Source organism: Sphaeramia orbicularis, chromosome 24 (genome assembly GCF_902148855.1).
Source record: "Sphaeramia orbicularis chromosome 24, fSphaOr1.1, whole genome shotgun sequence".
Classification (NCBI taxonomy): domain Eukaryota; kingdom Metazoa; phylum Chordata; class Actinopteri; order Kurtiformes; family Apogonidae; genus Sphaeramia; species Sphaeramia orbicularis.
In genome coordinates, this window is record NC_043979.1 from 18,246,636 (window position 1) to 18,268,925 (window position 22,290).

General features: G+C 39.7%; 1 protein-coding gene across 4 annotated transcripts in view; it reads right to left on the reverse strand.

Moving 5' to 3' along the window:
• pak5 (p21 protein (Cdc42/Rac)-activated kinase 5) overlaps positions 1-22,290 on the reverse strand; it is a 74,303-nt gene that overhangs the window by 12,202 nt on the left and 39,811 nt on the right. For all 4 annotated transcript variants that reach the window (XM_030128017.1, XM_030128018.1, XM_030128015.1 and 1 more), the window contains 4 exons: positions 8,173-9,012; positions 2,192-2,401; positions 1,347-1,488; positions 1,086-1,240 (listed from right to left, as the gene is read on the reverse strand). In XM_030128017.1, coding sequence (XP_029983877.1) covers positions 1,086-1,240; positions 1,347-1,488; positions 2,192-2,401; positions 8,173-9,012 — 1,347 coding nt within the window. The remainder of the gene's footprint in view (positions 1-1,085; positions 1,241-1,346; positions 1,489-2,191; positions 2,402-8,172; positions 9,013-22,290) is intronic.

Here is a 22,290-nt window from a genome sequence, read left to right on the forward strand (position 1 = left end):
CGAAAGAGCTGCAGCATCTGAAACTGACCACAATGAACATTTGAAAGATAAACAGTACCACAGTGCTTCAGTTTCAGCTTCACAGTTTGTCATGTCTTTTATGGATTGGAATTGTCTCTGTCAACTCACCATATATTTTTTATTAGTAATTAAAAAAAATTTTTTTTTTATTTTTAACAATTACTAGAAATTTCAGGCAACCCCCATTTGAATTCCAGGTGACCCCATGTAGGGTCCCGACCCCAAGGTTGAAAAACACTGCTTTAGACACTGTAATTAAATCAGCTGGTATGTTACTCAATTCAGTTTAATGAATTAAATTATTTGACATTTCTTTGTCTAATCTGGACATGTTCTGGAGGTTTAACTGTAAAAGGATTACAACCAGAAATTAATAGGATTACATGAAGCAAATTAGTTCCCTAGTGAGCACCCACCCACAGGTCACGTGAATGCATACATGCATACTCACATACATCTCTATTTCTATATCATGCTCACACTAGACTCATAATAGAGCCTTATTTCATCATCGTGTAAATCAGTGGTCTGCTCCAGTATTTAACTGTTTTCTTTTTTCCTCCTCAAATAATGAATGATGAAGTTTGACAGAAAACATGAAATATCAATTAACTTGCATTTGCGCATGTTTCAAAAGTCAGTGTACTATGAGCAGAAATATATGCAGTGCCAGGGGTGTTCGGTTTATGTTCACACCATTTTAATTAACTGCGATTGTGGTTGTAAAATGTATTTGACTGCTGCGGGAGGGAAATAGAGGCGAGCTGAATTCAGATCTTTACTTAATAAAAAAGGCAGTGAGTGATTAATGTTGTTTTGATTGATCTAAACGGCAAAATATGAGCTTTACTTGGAATTGTTTAAGCTGATTTCATCTGTCACAGCTGTAAAACATTCATCCTGTTTCAGTAATAAAACGTATTGAGTTAACATGGATTTAACATGCATGTGTCAGGGCTGGTATTTCTTTTATAAAACCAGAACAGATTACAAATGTGTTAAAAGCATTGCTTCATGTGTGAGCAAATACTTCTGTTAAATCTCATCTCAGTCAGGTTTCACACCTCATTAAAGAGCAGCTCTCTCCTCTGTTGTTTCCTGAGGTCCATCTTCTTCACCGCCACCTGCTTGCCGCTGTGTTTCTCACTGGCGATGCACACAATACCCGTGGAGCCCTCGCCAATCTTAATAAAGCTGTCCAGGTATTCCCGAGGGTCGCCTGATAGCAAACATTGGTCAATTATAAACAGCAGGAGAAAAAAAATAGCATGTGTCAAATGTGAAACAAATAAGTGTCACTTTCATTTTTCATGTCTGTTGCTCACCTGGGTTGACCACCAACTGAAGCGCAGCCCTGAACTGCTCATGGGAGACTCTGGAGGGCTGGGTGTCAGAACTGGACCCCCAAGAAGGAGGTGGGTAAGCCCCTGGGGGTATGTAGGGGGAAGACGGCTGGGAGTAAGCCCCCTGGAAGGAAAACACACACCGACAAGATGACAAAACACGACTCAGAGATACAGGTTGGGCTATAATAAAACAATCATATATGTATTACTATAAGATCTTACATAGCAATAAATATTTTCATGATACAATTTGTTCACATTTTCTGAAACAAAATCGGATTGAATATTTTGTTGTTTTACTGAATAGTGCATATTTTGATGTTGGAAAAAGTGTTATGTACTGCATATGCTATGTCTGAAATTTTCTGCTGCTCTGTGAGAATTTTTCACCAAATAGAGAGTATTATTTGTTGTGACATGATTCTGACAAGACCTCAAGATTGTTCTCATTTTGGTGTATGAGTGTGTGTGTGAATGAGTGAATGTGAGGCTTTGTAAAGCACTTTGGACACCATGAAGGTGTAGAAAATGTGCTATATAAGTGTAGTCCATTTACCATTTTGAAAATCAAAAAAATAAAATAATCGTAAAATCAGAGACTACAGCACTATGCATGTTTTTTTTTTTTTAATCTTATCTTATTTTGCATTTTACATGATTTTCGTCTTGTTATGTTAATGCTTTTACCCTGTTTTTGTCTTGTTTAAAACCACACAATCATCTAGCTTCATCAACTTCCACTCTGGACCAAAAATTAGTCATTAAACTTGCAAGAAATAATGACAGGAATGAAGATTCATGTGAACGCCGTGCACATACTGTACCTGGGGGGTATACGGCGGGCTGGGCTGGGAGGGGGGGTGGTGGTAGGGTGAGGGCTTGTAGTGGTGAAACACAGGGGGGTAGGGCAGGTGCGCTGGAGGATATCCAGGCGGCTTTGTGTGGCTCTGAGGTAGCTTAAGAGGCCCTCGGGGATAGGTGTCACCGCCTGTAACCTGGGGACTGCCATCACGTGACGGACGCTCATAGTCGCCCTGCAGGACAGCGCACAGAAGCTCGGTTATAAGAGTCAACGCTTCAAGAATCACGAGGCTAAAACACTAAAAATTCCACAATCCCACACTTTGTCCCCATGCGACGGCAGTAAAATGCCACCTCTGCTTTCAGGTATGTCTGCAGGTACATTAGCCCTCGACGGACCTAATGGAGGACATTTAGTCTGCAGGACAGGGACTATACTTTATCATTAGCACCTCACAATGCTCCTCAACTACTCCATTAATCATCGAGGAACCCACGGAGCATCCAGATCTGGGACACACCTCTTTCCTTGAGACTCCAGAAGTCTCCTTTATAACAGGGTTAGACCACAAACATGAACGCTGCACACACTCCCTCACAAACACACAAATGTAGGGCTTTACTTAAAAAGATCTATTAAAAGCTGAGTTGTATGACTCAGCCTTTAATAGATCTGACTCATACCAGGCCTGGCTTACTCATACAAATATCTGCAATCACATACACACACAAACTTGAATCATACATAAGACTCCTGCAGCTACAGCACTGGCACAAAAATGATGATTCAAGACTTTATTATTTTATCCGAGTTGAACAAGTCCTGTTGAGGAAAAACCACTGCAGCTAATAGACAGAAAATATGTTTATTTCACATAAATTCTTCACTGATGTTTTTTTTTTTTTTAGTTCACTTTTATTCACCTAACACCTTTTTCTGTTTCAATGATTTTAATGTCTTTTATCTTTAATAGCTCTTATATTGTCGTTTTTTTAATCTATTTTGTCTGAATTCTATGGTTTTAATGTAATTTTCTTTAATTCAATGTTTTTGGAACTGCCTTGTGGATGAATTGTGCTTTACAAATAAACTTCCCTTGCCTTAGATATGATAATATAATAATGATAATAACAATATTTATATAAGGCATAGGGAACATAAACAAAATTAGAAAATAAAGTGAAAATATCTCAAAAAGAGTCTAAAATAATGAGTTCAGTTTCTTAATTTTTGCTAAATTCAAAGGCTAAATGGCATTAAAAGTAGAATATTGGAAAAATTGTCAAACAAAAGCAAAGAGATAAAAGTGCAGCAGCTAAATCAATCAATAGTATATGTGACACTAATGTAATGACAATAAAACGGAATTAAATTACTTTTGTCCCACCTCTTAAAAAGGTTTAATGTGGCAGGGGGAGGTTTTATATCATACATTCTCAAGAGACTGAAAGGATAATAGAAATCTCTCTCTCTTCCTCTCTGTCTTGGCTTTTATTTGTTTCTCTCTGCCTCTTTTATCAGTCCCTCTCTCACAGTGAAACACACACAGTGAAACACACAGCTATAGACAGGGCAGGAGGAGGAGCCCTGATGTGTTGGGATGGTGTATAATTACATGGTGTGAACTCTTTTAATCAATCACTCTGAGGCAGGTGTATGGGGGGGCGGGTGCTGCCGGGACGGCCCAGCCTCGTGCCCCCCCCTCCTCACTCTCCCTATCGTTGGCCGGCACCACTGGCTGGCTGTCAGCCAAGGGTCTCCTGATCCATGTTGGTTAAACGCGCATTAATCTGAGTTTGGCAGGGTAATCAACAACCTAACTCAACTGTGAAATTGAATTCCGCGGTGGAACATCGTTCGGCCAGTTTTATGCTAAGGCTGCAGAAAGGGAAAGTGCCGCAACATCAATTTGTCACCAAGAGCTGCAGCACTGAGCTCACACTCGCCACAAAACACAGAGAGAGAGAGAGAGAGAGAAAGAGAGAGAGAGGAAAACATAAAGAGGGAGAGAGTGAGAGAAGGAGTGTGTGTTTGATCTGTGTGTGGCCGAGTGTCTGCGCTGTCTACTGTTACATCCCCACCGGCTCCTAACAACAGCCAGGATTTACTTCATGGGTGTGAGTGGGCTGAATGAGGGAAAGAGAATAAAGGCAGAGAAACAGAGAGGAGAGAGAGGGGGCTGGGTTTGTTACATGGGCCATGAGCCAGAAGAATAGTGATTGTTAAGCTGCCACATTACTCCTTGTTTCTTCTTCTTTTTTTTTTTTTTTTTTACCAACTCTGCAAAATGTCCCTAAAATATCACAAAGCAAATTAGAGTCCATCGATTCCTCAACCAGCACTTTCATGATGGAGTTTGTACCTTTAAAGGAATAGTGCCTGCTAAATGTTGTTCAACCACAATAAGCTGTGAATGACACTACATTAGTTTTTACATTCCCTGCACATATTGTACATTTTCAAGAAAGAAAATGTGCCTCCTCAAGCACAACAGCTCAGTGACTGATAATAATAAATAAAACCTAAGAAAAATGACCTTCTCCTGCATCTTTTCCAGTCCTGCTACTCTTGCATTCTCTGCTCATTTATGTTTTTTTTTTTTTTTTTTTGGTCACATTCTTTTTTTGTACGAGTGGCTATTTACTGAAGCATGTGGGTTAAATGGTTTTTCATCAAGGCACCCTGGGATCTACATCAGCAAACCTAGTTTTCCTCACAGCTACCAAACTCGCCGTGTGTGAAGGAGGGATGGTGGACGACTCTGAGAGTGCTCCACTCCACTGTGTAATGGGCCTAATGGGCCGCTGAAAGCCTATATAAAGAAAAGAGAAATAAGAAAAACTTGCACTTTTTTTGTGATTTACCCCTTGAGTAGCAGCATCTTTTGCCCCCCTCTGCTACTGCTTAACCTTTTCTGTTAACCCCTCACATAGCAAAGGCTGTTCAGTCAATTATTATTGTCATAAAAGGAAGCAGTGAGTGACTTTTCCTGGGATCATATGTTACATCACAGAGCATCTAATGTAAGGTTCATTTGCTCTTGTCCATGTGGAGGCATCTCCTGGGTGTCCTGATCTCACTGCCCGCTCCACTAGAGCACAACGCCATATCACACTCCCAGCGTACTTACAGTACATTTGTACACACAAAGAGAAGCTGTGGGCTAAGAAAGGCTGCATCATCATTTTACTGAAAATAACATATTGCAGTATAATGTGTCTCATGTTTCCATCACTTGTTAAGGCAGTGTCTTTCAACCTTGGGGTCGTGACCCCACGTGGGGTCACCTGGAATTCAAATGGGGTCACCTGAAATTTCTAGTAGTTGATACTTTTTTTAAAAAAAATTGCTAATAAAAATATATGGTGAGTTGAGAGAGACGATCACAATACATAAAGACATGACAAACTCTGAAGCTGAACTGAAGCACTGTGGTACTGTTTATCTTTCAAATATTCATTGTGGTCAGTTTCAGATGCTGCAGCTCTTTCATAATTCATAGTTTGAGTTCTTGTTTGTTCAGTATTAATTGTCAGCCTTGTAAATACAAGCTGGACTGACTGTACATATCCTGACCAAGGAAAATAAAATTCTTACTTTGTGCAGTAATCTACACCTGGCTTTTCTGCCTCCGTCCATAATAATATACATTATACAGCCTAAATGTTGTCTAAAATTAACATTATTTGCAACATAGTATAGCAAACTATTACATAATCAAAAACAAATTAATTTTAGCAAAAAAAAAAAAAAAAAAAAAAAAAAAGGCTCCATTTTGAATGTCTGGGGTCGCTAGAAATTTGTGATGTTAAAATGGGGTCACGAGCTAAAAAAGGTTGGGAACCACTGTGTTAAGGTAATATATTTGTAGCTAATCTGAGAAATGTTATGTCTTCCTGTTTTGGTCAAATATTGTGATGCTATCATCATTAGCGCCTCTTTTTCATTCTCTCTTCCTGTCTAGTTGGGATCATACACAGAATTATCATAATCTAAAGTATGCATAGAGTTGTTGTTCACAATTTATTCGATGAGTCCCCCTGCAAAGAGTTTATAGAGTATTTGCATTAGTATCATCTTATCAATAAAGATACAATAATTGAGCTGTTTCTCTGTTGAGCATCATCTCACTGACATTTTTCACCATTCAATCCTTGAAAATAAGACTATTTATTATTTAACACGGGGCTGAAATTGAAATTCATTTTATACCATGTTCTGTTTCAAATTACTTTTTCAATATGGAACTTAAGTTCCAAAAATGCTAAAGAGAAATTTAATTCATTAAAAAATCTGAATTGCAGTCATTGGTGAGAGATCACATTTGACTTCTGCCATCATTCATACATATAATGTTTGTCAGTTGAAGAGATAATTTTACAAGAAAGTCGCAGTTTGTGGAAAAAAAAATGTTAAAGGAACACGTAGCATCATTGCATATGATACACGTCACCATCTTGATCGATAATTATCTTTGAGAATGAGGTGGAAAAGTATTGAAAGATGTCAAAAATCACTATAAGTCTGGTCATGTTGAAGCTGCAGAGACATCTTCATTGACTTTGAACAGATCATGAAAAGAAAAAATTACAATAACATTACATCTATGAATAACTTTCATAGTCTGACAGCTTTCCAACAAATTTCTTTATCTTTTACACTGTTAAACATCATATGACTAAATGATGGCAAGATTGAAACAGGATCATAAAATTGTCTTTTGCCATTGACTATAACCCTTTTTTTTATCCAAAATAAGGTCCCATGGTTCACAACCAGAAGGGGTAGGACTTTAGCTCTCTGTAGGTGGACTATCCAAATAGCTTGTGTTGCACTTCTGTCTTCCACACACACAATCAAGCACTGACCTTGATGATCTTTCAAACTTACAAACCGAGAAACTTAAGATTAATCTCCACGCTACTCTAATTTTTCTGTTTCTTCATCAGTTACATTTCTTTTATTCTACTATATATAAAATCTGTTGAAAACAAAAAAAATACTGCAGCTTGTTTTATTTTTTTATTTTTCCGTTCATCTGTGTCAGCCACTTGCTTTTCTTCTCTACATTCCTTTGTGCCTGCCTTTGTTTCGTTTCTGTAACTCTGTCTGTACTTGAGGATCTGGTCGATGGTCAGAATGAGCATTAATTGATTTGTGTGCAGAGACTCTGGCTACTGAAGAGGAGTAATTCTGTCTGTGGCAGAGCCTGCTCTGAGAGGAGTAGATTAACAACTGACAGCATCTATCTGGCAAGAAAGCAAGAGAAAAATGCACAGAAAGATAATGAGAGACAAGAGAGAGATATGTACTCTGAGAGTAGAGAAAGACAAAATAGGTGAAAGAGCCTGCAGGTGGATGGGAGGTGAAGAAACATCTTTCCACAGCCATCAGGATTGTGAGTGGAGTCCTCTGTTAAAACATGTTTGCTGGACATTCACTGCAGTTTGGAAGCTTATGTTCTGCACTTTTGAGCAAATATAATCACAATGAAATGGGCAAATATAGAATAGTTTTATGCATTACTACATCAAATAGTACAATCCAGTCCAGTACTGATGTAATTAAGACATCAGACTATAGTAACCAATTCATGCACTAATACATTACATACTTTTATGCTATTAATAATTAAAATATGCAATAATGCATATGAATAATTTACTAATTAAACAGATTTATGAAGATATCACCTAGTCTACATTTTTTGTAGACTTATATGAATTGCTGGATCATGAACTCACTAGAGTCTAACATGTGAAACTCAGCAACAAAGAGAGAAAATGCCCTCGTCGACATGTCCGCAGCCCACACAAAAATACAGTCAACCATAGATTATTCATGAAGTAAAAGAGATCTCACTGCAAGATGAGTGCACTGAAAGAATGAGCTGTAATGTTGAAATCAGTATTGGTATTGGCAGATTCAAAAATAGATACTGGAATTGCTACCTCTGTACTAATCTGACCAAGCTGTTTTTGTGTTATGTGATGGTGTCGTTACCTTGGCTAAGGTCTGTGAGTTGGTGAGACTCTCCGAGAGTCGAGGGTAGGTGTAGGAGCTGTATGGGTGGGCCTGAGGGGGGTTCTTGAAAGTCCCACTGGCTGCATAGGGGACATTTGGCTCCTGCAGCCCAGAACCCGACCGAGACCGCTGCCTTATCGCCGGTGTGGGGCTGGTCTGTGTGACGTAGGAGCTCTTGGGCCTCTTCTCGTAGTCATCCCTCAGGCCACCATAGCTCCACTCACTGTCTGGGTAGTTGATCTGCTCACTGTGTAGTGACGCACGTGATGGAGTCCCTACTGAAGTGTCCCGGTAGTCCTGGCTAGATGAACCCCCCACAGATGCCCGGTAGTAGCCACTGGAGCCCACCCCGCTCCCCACCGTGGAGGCCACCTCATCCGCTGAGCGCCCTTTGCTCTCCAGGTAGGTGTGATAGTCTGGGGGTAGCTTGCCATAGTCAGATTTTTGGGGCATGGCGTCGGGGTAAAAAGGGCTGCGGATGGGGTGTGAGTGGCCATTCTGCTTTGTGAAACGGTAGTGCCTGCCCACAGCCCACTCTCCGTCAATAGAGAAGCTTGGTTTGCTGGGGTCAAGAGAGAAGTCCCTGCTGGAGGTGTCCAAGTCACAGGAGTAGCGGGAGTAATAGTGGCTGAATCCATTCTCCTCTGGAGCACCGAGGAGACTGCTGCCGGGTGGTTTGGAGCTGGTTCCGGCCTGGTGGGGGCCGGGAGGACTCTCTTTACGCAGGGAGTTGGAGCGTGTTACTGAGATGTTATCGAACTCCTCCAATAGGCCATTGATGGAAGCATCTTTGGGAGGCCGGTTCCCCCGCACTATGGTCTAGGGAAGGAACAAACACATTTACACTTAACATACAAGAGAAGCCGCTCACTGAGAAAGTAATGAATGTAGCCCTGATACTTTAGGTTGTAGTACATTCAATTTCAGTTCAGCCATTCTGACTGAAAACTGAACAAGATGAATTGAAATTCCCCTTTAATCAAATTCAACTAAATGTGAATAATTCCTGGAATTTCAATTCATTTATATCAGGACTTGGCGACAAGTATGAAATTAATCATCACTTGCAATAAATGAACGCTGGCGTTTTCATCTAAAAGAGAAGCAGGCACTGGACTATTCAACTACAGCTATTATGGGTCGGAATGCAGGAAGAAAATGTATGGAGACAAATGGATACCTCAGATGCTAAAAGAAACCAGTAGTGGATTGAAGGAGCTAATTCCTGCCCCATTTCTCTCGCAACAGATTAGCTTCATTTTCAGTGGGCTCATCAGGATACATTAATAGTCGTGATGTTGGATTTAGCGCTCATGAAGCACACGAGCACGGTAGCTTGCGCTCGCACATACAGAGAGCGAGGGGAGAGAGAGCCCGAACACTGAGGCTCACATCTGCTTCAAAGTGAAGGCAGCTTAAACATCAGGGGTGCTGCTTATCCCCTCCTACCTTGTGTTAAGCCCTTTACACGGCTGTGTCGTGAGTCACAGGAAAATGGTGCTACAGTGGTTCTTGTACAACTACACTGTGTGCATGCATGGCTGTGTGTTCATTTATATTGTTTTTTTGTTCTGTGGACCGTTGGGATCACCACCTCCACAGTGAAAATCACAAGCAGTAGAAGCATATTAGGAGGAGGATGAAAAGTAGATTATTTATGTTGCATAATCTGTCTTAATTTTCTATGAACATCTATCAAAATTGTCAGATAGGGTGTTTTTTTTGTTACTGGCTGTGTTACTGAGTTTAAATATGTATTAAATTCACGTACACAAATGCACAAAGATCTCATCAGTAACTGTATTTAACACAATCTCATTTATCAAATCCTTTATTAAATGTGCTTTTACTTTCTCACTTTCCCTTTCTTTGCTGGATTACTACTCTTGGCCTGCTCCATGAAAGTGCCTTTCATACTTTATACGCATGCACAGTATTTGCACTTTGTTATTTTATGGTTCCACTCACTTTTAAGCTCCATGTTCCAAAAAAAGTCGCACTTCTACCTGTCAAGACCAACTTTTGTAGTTTAAACAAGCCTGCAAAAATCCCTAAAAAAGGAAAAATCTGAAACTCTCATTCTGCAGAAATCCACAGAATTAATGGGTTTGTTATATCTACAGAAAACACAGAGCAGATTAGTACTTGAGTAAATAAAACCAGGTCCTTTACTTGTTACCCAAAGGGGCAACCCTTTCTAGATACGAAGAACACACATTGGCCGCTATCCAAAAGATTCATTAAACAAGGAAATGTTTCTTTACAGTGAATATCCTGCTACTAAAACTTTAGAGGTATTTGCTGATTTTTCCAAAGTAGTGCACAAAGGTCATAACTGTATTACTGTTTATTATTACTCATTTCCACTTCTGAAAGGGCTTGCTGAATCTTGATAATGTAAAATCAGCAAGTCCTTTGACACCCTTTGACAGCACTCATGCCATGCTGTCTGTCACATAACCGTCACACTTGTCTGTTGCTGTAGTTTGTCACATGTGCTGAGGCAGTCTAGCAGGAAAGCTAGGATAATCATCAACTCTGTGCAACATTGTGCTGACACGAGAATACAGTGCATCTGCAGACTTCACTTAGCTACCTGGAAACTGCCACTGTCAACACTCATTCCTCTCATTTCATTCCTGCTAGCTTGACTGCCACTTCATTCACGTCTATAAATACACTTTTATAACATTTCCACCTCTTGATTGGTTCAGAAGTGCCATTTAAATTGATCAGATCTTAATTCTGTTGTTACACTGATGACTTTAACTGTTAACACTCACTACCAATCAAAATAGTATCATCAGGATACAACACATCTCATCTTTTTCTGTTTTTCTGAAGAAGAAAATACAGTTGTTCCTGCCTAAAAGAGAGCAAGCCTCCTCTATTACAACGACCGGTTCCTTCACACATCATCTCCCCTCTCTATTTCGTTACTTTGTACACCTCCTTCTCCCTCTTTAACACTCCAGTTACTCTTCTCTGTTTGAGAGCTATTGGCTGTTTGATGCCGTGAACTGGAACCCAAGGTGAGACGGCCTATAAAAGCAGTGAGTAAAGTGTAGCTGAGAGGCCGAGGCTGCAGGACGGATGGTCTTTTAAACAAGTCGCTGTGTGGAAATACATCATGTTTTAAGACAGATGTTGCATGCTTGGGCTCACATGTGCAAAGAAATCACATTTTTGCATATATTTTCTTTTTTTTCTGAGTTAAATACTAATGCAAGGTTAAATGAAAGTGCTGCAAATAATTACCGATGCTATTATTGTCATGAGAATTAATGTCACACTTTTTCTAAGCCATGCAACAAATTTGTGTGAAACCTAAAATGAGGCACATCTTGTTATGCTGCGTGGATACTGATGATTCAGAGCTAATTCAATTGGCATATAACACTAGTGAGTGTCAGTTATCTAATAAAACATCGTCATCTCCATTTGGTACATAATCAATAAGACTGTGTCAAGGAGCGTGACAGGTACAGGAGAAAGTGGGAGAGAATAATGCGGCGAATGAAACCACGAGGTGACGAGAGTGCAGAGGGGAGTGAGACAAGGTTAATTGTGTGCCAAATCACTGTCAAACGGTCGGCATCAAGCCTGAAAATCTTTCCATTAATTTGAATTAGCCGGCTGATATTGGTTTCCGAACCCCCCTCGTCTCTCCTCTTCTCCCCTCTTCCCCCCGTCCTTACGGCTCTGTGAGCTCTGAGCACGGGTCGTGTTCGGCGGCGGCTGTGACAGCAGCCATATTTCACTGGCGTGCGGCGTTGGCCTGTCCTTTAGTGATAAGCTGTAATAGATCTACTCCTTCCACTCACCATGGCCTGTTCAAGGTAAGCACAGGAAGAGAGGGAGAGGAAGAGGAGGAGAAAGAGGAGAAAGAGGGGGAAGATGGAGGAGAGGAGAGGAGAGGAGAGGAGAGGAGAGGAGAGGAGAGGAGAGGAGAGGAGAGGAGAGGAGAGGAGAGGAGAGGAGAGGAGAGGAGAGGAGAGGAGAGGAGAGGAGAGGAGAGGAGGAAAAAAAATGGAAATGGAGATGGGATAAAAGCCAAAAAATAAAAATAGAAAGCATACACTAAAAATGCACTAAAAATAACTTAATACACACTGATGTGAAAAGAAGTAACTCTTGGAGGAAGTGACGAGTGGGAGAAGACAAGGAAGGAAAAAGAGGGTGGGGGCAACACAGAAAGGGAGCAGTGAAAAATGAGGCTCTTTGGGAGATAAGGGGGGATTAACCTTGCTGGTAATGAAGGGAGGGTGTGATGGGAGGATGGAGAGGGGAAGAGAGGGAGAGATAATTAATGAGCTTGCCCTTCCTGTGACTCCTCGCTAGAACCCCTGCTTGGAGGCTGCGCTTCACTGGTCAGCAGGGTCCCGGGACAACGGAGGGGCCGGAGGAGGAGTGGCTCTGCACTACTGCTGCATGAGTCCTCTGCACTGCTAGATTTTTATTTTAGTTTTGCGGAAGCCTTTTAATGCACTTTTAAATCAAACTAGTAAGTATATGATATGATACAATGCAATCCAATACAATGTGATACAATGCAATATGATGTCATCCCATGCAATACACCCCCTAGGGGAATCTGTGTTGGGCTAATGTTGCTAGGTTTGACTTTTTTATCTGTACATATGCTCAGTCAGTCAAGTGCCACACAGTTATTGCAAACATTAATAAAAATGTGTCAAATTAATGGTGCTAATTTTCATGTTTAACTCCAAGAAACCCCTTTAACGGAAGTAGACATTGGCTCTCTTCTTAGAGAAATCCCAAAGCAAGTGCTGCTGATATCAGATATGTTTATTAGTGTTATTTTAATTTTATGTGATTAACTTTCAATAAAATGCAAGAGAATATTTTAATTTCCAACAGGACACGGTACTGGACTATTTGTCCAGTGGTTTCACACCAAGAGATACTGCATGCTGCATTTGGTATTTATAATATGCTGTATATAGTGTTTGCTTCGTAAAAAAAATATTTGCAAAACCATTTCATGCCATTATCAGGGAGCACCAGAAGAGAGATAACAGGGAATTATGGGATAGATAGGTAGAATGACATCCCATAAAGGTTTCAAGGCTGAACATGAACCAAATATGTTGAATTTTATGCTCGACCTCTTAACCTCGGGTTGGCTCTTCTGGTTTATAACATGAACTGGTACTCAATTGATAAAGCTAACGCTCTTTTCCATTTCAAACATTCAGAGCTATAATACAGTGTGTAACTACTATCTGCTGTTCCTTCTGCACCTGGCTGCAATATGCAGTGGGATGGGATGTGCACACAACTACCCTTCTGTAAATACACAAACATACTCATATGCTTAACCAGAGATACAACACACACACACATACGCACACATACAGTCTACAACCACAGAGGCAGATGTGTAACTCCTCCCCCTTGTGTGTCTTTAGTCACACATGAAAGCTCATCACCTACCACACCCCCGCTCCCTCGCTCTCTACACAGACACACTCAGTCCACAGAACATCGCCTACTCAACACACCCACTTTCCACTCTCAGCTCTGCCACAGCACAAACACAAAACACATTTTTAGACTTGTATTCTGTAATGACAATAACAGCGCATGTCATCGCACAAAAGACATATTTTTCTTTCTCCATGCACATTTCAACCCTTCCTTCTCTGTGCTGAATCTCAGACCTCATCTCCACTCTGTAAATCTTTGTGACAACTCTGCAGAGAACAAGCACATATGGGTATTTATGCACACACACTAACATGATCATCACCACTACTACTACTATCACTGCCACTACCACCACCACCACTACTGCTGCTTCTGCTGCTGTTGCTGGAGTGCAGTATCCTTCTACATTGCTGACCAATTTGCGAACAGAAGCTTATTCACTGCCGTCTGAGAAAGATAATATCAGAGAGCCCTTGAGACAACAGACAAAGGGAGTACTCACGACTCTCCTTTGAGTGCATTGATAAGGGCCAAACATGACCTACAGTACTGATTAATGAAAGATCAAATGAATCATCTACCACGGGTGATGCAGAAACAAAGAACCAAGATACTATTTTTTATGATAAAAAGCATGTATCACCTCAAGGAAGTTAAAAATGGCATGGCGCATCATCACTACTGTGTCGGGTTTTTCAATGAGAAACTGTATGAAACAAGGGCTCAAATTGATAACAATACATGAATTCACTACAAATATAACATGGATTAAATGGATAACTGTAAAACATACAGAGACTGGACTGTTCTTATCCTCTGGCTCTCTCTGCTGGATGATAATGGTATTTCTTTTGAGGAGAATTTCAATATTTTTTTGTACCTTATAATCTGTTCTGAGTGATTCTGATTGAAGGAATGGCAAGACCAAGCTTATGTTTTTTCCACTTTTTTTCAGGGCTAAAAATTAAAGATGATCCTAATCCAATTTCAATGTGTCTAAAAAAAGAATAACAGAAAAGTTAGTGACACCAAGATGGCATGACAGGCAACAGTGTAATCTGGGAGAAACAGGAAGTGTCTTGTCTTGTGTTCTGCTGCTCTCTGCTGGTCTTAAAAGGTGCATCACATCTGAACACATTCACTGGCCTTTAGAGTGAATTAAAATGATGTGGACATTAATTTCACTGATAAAAGGACGAAGTACAGCAGGGCTTCTGATAATAACATTCCCCGAGGCCCATATCTTGGATCTCAATTATTAATTAGAAGGACTAATCCTGACCTCCAATCCAGGCAAATATGGCCTCAGATCAGTGCACATTCTGACAGGCTCACCCACCTGTATTACTTAGCAAAGGATTTCACGTAACAGTTTCACTGAGTTCTTGACATGCTATTAGCCAAACTACAGACGAGGTCTTAGCAAACATGAACAGGATTATTCGAGGCACGGATTTTGAAGCATTTCCATGATTAATAGGCTCTGAGCTGACCTGTTTCCTCAGGCCATCCCGCTGCCTGTTAGTTACAGTAGCTAATAACCATCAACTCACCATGCCCGAAAAGACGCCGTACACTAAGGGTTTCATTATACACATGGATACTTACAAATGATACATTATAATCAGAGCTGACTTGTAAGGACGCTGCTAAATCCGATTACAATGCCTTACAGCGAGTGTGACTTTATGTCTGCATGTGTGCTGGGCAGGGAGACCATAAAGGCTCAGAATGATTGAATAATGCACTGCTTCTAAAACTGAGGAACAATAGAGGCAGGATATGACTTTACACTGATTTATTTCCTGAGTTGTTGTCAATCACTTGTATGGACATGCAGTTTTATTCCTCAGATTTTCAGTTTTATTGGAAATGAACCAGCGGGCCAAGACACAGTTCATAAAGTGAAAACAATTTATCAGTTTTTTTTTTTTTTCCTTGCAATACTGGACTTTCCATCTATCACAGCTTTCATCAAGAGATTCTGGAGGGGAAGATTGCTGTTCTTTGTCAAAGAGGATTCACAGTTCACAACTAGGACCTGAGTTCTACATTGGATGTTTGCATTGTTTCATATTAAAAAGATATGAACCACTGAAACAATGTCTGAAAAAGTTTTAGCTGTGGATGGTAAATCTAAAGGGGATAGGATGCTGTGGTGATCAGGTAGTTTTAAAGGAGTGATATTTTGCATTTTTAAATGGAATTATGCATTTTAACACATTTTCCTGTGGTCTACATAAACTGTAAATGCTATGCTTGGGTCTGAATTCTTCATTAATTCAACTCCACAGGTCCATCTTCAACCCTATTTTTGAGTAATGACACCAGAAAGGTCGTTTTAAGCGCTGGCCCTTTAAATGCACATGATCCCACCCCCTCCAGGTTGTTGACTGTGCTGCTCTCTCCAGTTCAGCCACTTGAGTTCATTAATACAACCAACAACTGAACATTTTAGGTAATCGGCTCCAAGTTTGGACATGTTTTCAGTATTGACTACAACCGCTGCTACTGACAAACAATTATGGTGTACTCAGAGAAATGTTTGTTGAAAGTCTTGTCCTTATATGTGCAAACATCATGACATAACTAGTTATAAAACTTAACAAATTATGAAGGAATTGAAATGGGTTGTAGAAATCCACTCGATTTTTGCTGGAAAGAATATAAAGATAGCTTTGTAGAATCTGGAGGGTTCATATTCAAACTTTATTAACTGTTAGGGTCCCAAAGTACACAAACAAATGTACCAAAGACTAATAAAAGTGGGTTTAGCAAAATGTGACCCCTTTCATAATAACACAGTTTGAATCAGCGTTTAGCCACTGCAGCCCTCCCTGTGGACATTTCTAAAAACAAACCTTGAGACATATCCTGGCTTTCAATAACAGTATCTTGAGAATTCTTTGGGAGTAATCATCAATTTGAAACTGTGACTTAGTCAATTGGTCCAGACCAAAATATCTCACATCTCTGGATTGGCATGAAATTGTCTCTAAACTTTCGAGTTCCCAGGAGAGTAAAGCACACTGACTTGTCTTGACATCTGTTGGATGCATGGCTGTGACATTTGGTGCCGACATTTACGTTCCTATCAGCATGAAATACGATCACTTTGATGTTCTTTGGACTTTTCATTCAACACCAACAACAGTTGAGAATTTCATGTCCAAAATATCTGAAAAACCCATGACACTAACACTGGCCTTAGATGTACTATTGTGATAAGCAATAGACGTTTGCACTCTAGAAAGTTTAACCATTATATATTTAAGTTTTGTTATGTTGGAATTTACTTCAAAGCTCAGCTGTGTCTAAATACAGCCTCACAGAGCTGCCTGCATGGCTCAGTCTAACTCTTGTTTATCCCCTCACATGTTTCTTTGAGAGGGGATTCCCTTCTTTATGATGTGTGTGCATGCATTTGTGTGCACATTTGTCCACTCTGATCACTGACTCAAACTGGGTTTATGGGCTTAATGTGTCTGTGTGTAGATTTATCTGTAGAGTTAGTGTTCATTAACCAATAAAGTGCATGATTATATGTGTCATGCTGCTGCAGGCAGATTGAGAGGGTCGTTTACACAAGCTGGTGAGGTTTTGCGACTGTGTTTTGCTCGTCTGATAGGAGTTCCACCCCCATAGTTCCCCAGCCAGCAGCTCAGACCAGCGTGACCCAGTCACCTTTGACCTCAGCATGTTAGATTCTCAAATACAAGCTCCAGGATCCATGAGTCACACAGAGCCCAACACATAGAATGAGGGATGCTTTCCAGCAAAATAGATTAGTGGTGAAGGCATAATGAAATGCGACCATACAGTCAGACCAAATCCCTGACCTTAAGCATATTAGTGTAGAAAAGCCTTGACTTTTTCTCCCTCTAAGTACTGGCAGATTTAGGCTGATTCACAGACACAGCAGCCAAAGAACAAAAATAGATCAAATAATCTGTCAATTGCGGTATTGTTATCTTGCTAATATGACTGATTACTTGATCTGAGTAGATTTTTGTAGCGGTGTACTTTTCCCAGGAGTTTCCAAGTGACTTTGTTACCATCAGAGAAACTTTCTGAGGGGAGAGAAGAAGGAAAAGAGCAAGAAACAGAGGAGAGGCGGGATCAATTAGATGTCCCTCAGTTATCTTCTTGTCAACTCTGAGACAGATAAACAGACAGCTGCCTGCTATAGATTAATTACACACTAGTGCTCATTAATCTAAGATCCATCAGACAGTTATAGGCCCATCGAACACATCACAGCCTCTAAAATCTGCAGTCAGGACTCTGGAGTTTCTACTCCTCACCAGTCTTCCCTAATCTCATTATTATTCTGCTTGTGTCATTTTAATTTATAATTTACACCTGACTCCTACATGCTTTTATTTTGTATGTAACATTCAAGATCACTATAAAAACAAAAAATTATTATATTCTGCTAGAACAAACACAGAGACAGAGAAGTTAATGAAAGGAAGCGGGAGTTAAATTAATTATTACGATATTTTATTTCACTTACTGCAATTATAGTTAGATTTCTAATTTTAAATAAATAAAAATAGTAAAGATCCTAAAGACAGTTTTAAATAATAAAGTAGACATTATGGACATGTCTTAACATAAGCTGCTTTTACATGTAGTTCTACATCTTGCATACAGTGTATTTCTTATCATTTGCAATGTAAACATGAATTAAAATGTGAAAATACCAGGGGTTCTCCTATAGGTTTCTGGCAGTTTATAGTTTGTAGTTCAAGTGATGTTATTTAACTAAGAACTGTCCATTAATTTCTACAATTTTAAAATTAATACAACATTTTATATTTGTGGAAGACTTGGGGACAATCTGAAGAGAGAAATTTTATATTGTGCAATAAAAGAACTGAAATTTTACGTAATTTTGGATGACTATTATAATAATTATTATCATATCAGTACACAAAAATTTGGAAAAGCTATAACAGATAATTAAATAAAGCTTAAAAGGAAACTAAGCTTTCTGATGATGTCCTCTAGGGATCAATTCCACAAATGAGATACTGAAACACACAGTTAATTAGTTTTTTTAGCTGTATATTTATTCTGTGCCATCCAAAAGGTTTACATGATGCTGGGTAGAGAAAACCCTGGCATCAATGTCACAATTTTTATGTGCTGAAACCAAATAAAGTTGTAGAGTCAAAACAGGCACAATTCTTATGCAGGTCAAATTAAAAAGTCATACATGAAAATCAAATTAAACTCTTGTGCATTTACTATATGAGTGAAAATCTGTGACAATATTTGTTTTCTGGCTTGTTCTAGTTTCTAGATGAAATAAAGTGCAGGTCATAATAAGGTCAACTAATCAGGTCAGATAAAACTGTGCTTACTAAAACCTGTGTGGTAAAAATACTAAAAGATGAACCATGAAGAGATTCTGTCCCAATATTTTCATCACAGAAGTGGGCTGTGTTTGAATGACACGACACTTGGAGTTGTAGTTTACTGTCTGGCCACACGAGGATACTACAGGTCCAGTCATCACAATGCTTCACACCAAGTGGAATAGAATAGAATAGAATAGAAAAGAAAAGAATAGAATTGAATAGAATAGAATCTGAATACTTACTCATGGGGACAAAACAAAAATGAAGTTTACTTTAAAAGACCCAGGTTAGAATTTTGAAAAGTCTTCCACTTCAATTAAGAAATTAGAAGAACTTTCATTTCATTACAGTTCATTCTGCTGCTTTTTATGTGCGCATACCAATCGTGTCATTTTTTTTTCCTGCAACAATCCTTTCCTATTTAAAATTCACAGCCTAAATGTCCTTCCAAAAACCCACATTCAGACACTGAAGGATGGTTGTTAGCCAGGACATTTTGAGCTGCCCTGGCAAAGTACAGCGTGCGTTGTTGAAAGCCAAATTTCCCCCACTGACGGTGGCTCTGAAGCCTCCCTGAGAGGTGATTTGCAGAGTGTGACTGTGAGTGGCAGCCGGGAGAGAAGACAAAGTGAGAAAGCAGAGGAGGAGGAGCAGAGTGGAGGAAGGAATGAGAGAGGTCTAAATCAATGCCATCCACTCCAGCTCACTGCCAAGAAAGACAGATGCTCTCTCTATTTGTTTGTGTGTGTGAACTCGAGTACATGCCTGCACAGACACACATCAATCAGGAGTTATTTTCCCTCAAGCCTATTTCTGCTTTGACCAATTTAATCTTTGATCAATGTGAAATGCAACATAATACATAAAAAGTCAAATTAAAATCAAACTTGAAACTGAACACATATTGATCAGAGCACCCAACTCTACTTTTGTTCATAAATAAGTTGACTGAGTGCCACATAACTCTGCATGACAATCAAAAACAGAAGCAGTAAGTACTGTACTTTATCTGTTTCTAGGCAAGTAATGCAAGAGGCACTTGTTGAAAAGGAGAACGAACACAAATGTGTGTCCTTCCACAGTCTTTTAAATATTGGACACAGTGGTTATTATGGGGCACAGCTGCTTGTGTAGCAGAAAGTGATCTGTACTGCAGGATTTCTACCATATCGGATATAAACGTATCACAGTGGTGTGCTTCAAACTTGAATAGGACAATTCATGCACATTTCTTGGTTCATATTTTCATTCTCTGCATGATTTACAAGGTAAATCTTATTCTTTTATTTTATAATGGCTATAAAAACCAAGTAAAGCACACAAAGCTTTCAGAACACAACTCTTTTCTAATATTGAAATTCTAATAATGCAATATGTTCATGTCATGTTTGTAACTTAAAAATAAACGTAAGGATGACGGACATCCAATATGTGCATATGACAAAAATAAATCCTAATATATTGCTTTAATCTAAAATGTAAATGCGAACACTGTCCAGGGTTACTACCTTTCAGAACATGGAACAAATTCTGGGCATGCTCCACATTTATCTTCTGTCTAGACACCATTCATTTGTAGTTTGGACATTTTACTGCCTTGGACTTCACCCAGTGTCATTAATACACACTGAAATAAAAAGCATACTCAAATTAGCAACTCTCTGCACAAGTCAATAACCATAATAGCCCATCGTCCGTTTTTAATAAAGAAACTGGTTTACATTTCTGCCCCTGAAGTGAGAGCTGTGTGACCCTGTTGAGAAACATTATCTCTCTTAGCTCCGTTTCTATATGTATACATACAGCAAACCAAGCAAAGTTATAAAAATAACTCTGCCATGCAGCGTTTAGAGCACAAACCTGCCAGCTCTCCAGAAACATGAGAAAACAACATGCACTCTCTGCTGCTATAATTCATAGATTGTCACAGTTCACTGTTAAAAATGCAATAAAAATAGATGGGCTTTAAATACGTGACCCTTTAACCACTTGATACAGCCAACATCTGTGTCAGCACAAAATGACCATAAATGCACCATAAAGCAGCTCCAGTCTTACCTGCACACTGCTGCTCAGTTTAATGTGTTTTCAGTAAGTACTGGGAAGAGCTGGCACTGAGACCTGAGACCTGTTGCACAGATAAATCTGCATAGCCAGCATACCAGCATGCAGCCTTGGCTCACCAGAACAGAAACAGTTGAACACCCCACCTGTAACTGTTTATGAATCGCCTGTGCCTGGGGTTTAAACACCACCGCCTCTTCTGTCTTCACCGCTCCCACCACCTGCCTCAGCTCTGGCTTCATTTGCCGCCTCCCCAGCTCTTTCAGACCCTCAGTCCTCCTGCTCACTCCGGTACCAACATGTCCTGCTCCTCGCCCCCCGGCCATAGTAAGTCACTTTGTCCAGCCGTGCCCTGTTGCATCCAAGCTAGCCTGGCCCCTCTGAACTCACAGCAACTTCCTTCTGAGCGACCCCTCTGCTCAAGTTTCCTCCTGTCACCTGCCAGAGAGTATTAGGGGTGTGTGGCAACTGTGCCGTGCTATCACTGACCCACTGACATTTACAGAAGTGCTGTAGCAGTTATCACTCTGTGTGCCATGTGCATTATCACGTGCCATTTTTCACACTGTGCTAATTCACTGCTTTGTCTCAGCTGTACTGTAATACCACCGGGAGAAAATGACTCTAAGTATAGGCCAAAGGAGAAGTCGACTAATTGACAAGGGTGTTTTTAAAGTTTTATATGATATGATTTTATTTCAAATTTTTGTATCATTTATATTGTACATCTTCAGCTAAATGTCAACCTACATGCCAGTAAAAGGAGACTGGTGTAGACTACAGCAAAAAGTACAGATATTTTTAATGGCATTTTACAGTTTGTCATACTGGAAAATTATTTCAGAAATTGATGATTCGCTCAGAAAATATTATTACAGAGATGCCCTCTGGAAAAAGTTACACCAGATGCATTTATGATATATTGCATTAAAAATCAGTCTTAAAGGAGTGATATTTAGCTTTTTTTTTTTTTTTTTAATTGAATTATGCATTTTAAAACATTTCCCTGTGGTCTACATAAACTGTAAATGCTATGCTTGGGTCTGAATTCTTCATTAATTCAACTCCACAGGTCCATCTTCAACCCTATTTCTGAGTAATGACACCAGAAAGGTCGTTTTGAGGACTGGCCCTTGAAATGCATATGAGCCACTTCACACCCCACCCCCTCCAGGTTGTTCACTGTGCTTCTCTGTCCCATTCAACCACTTGTGTT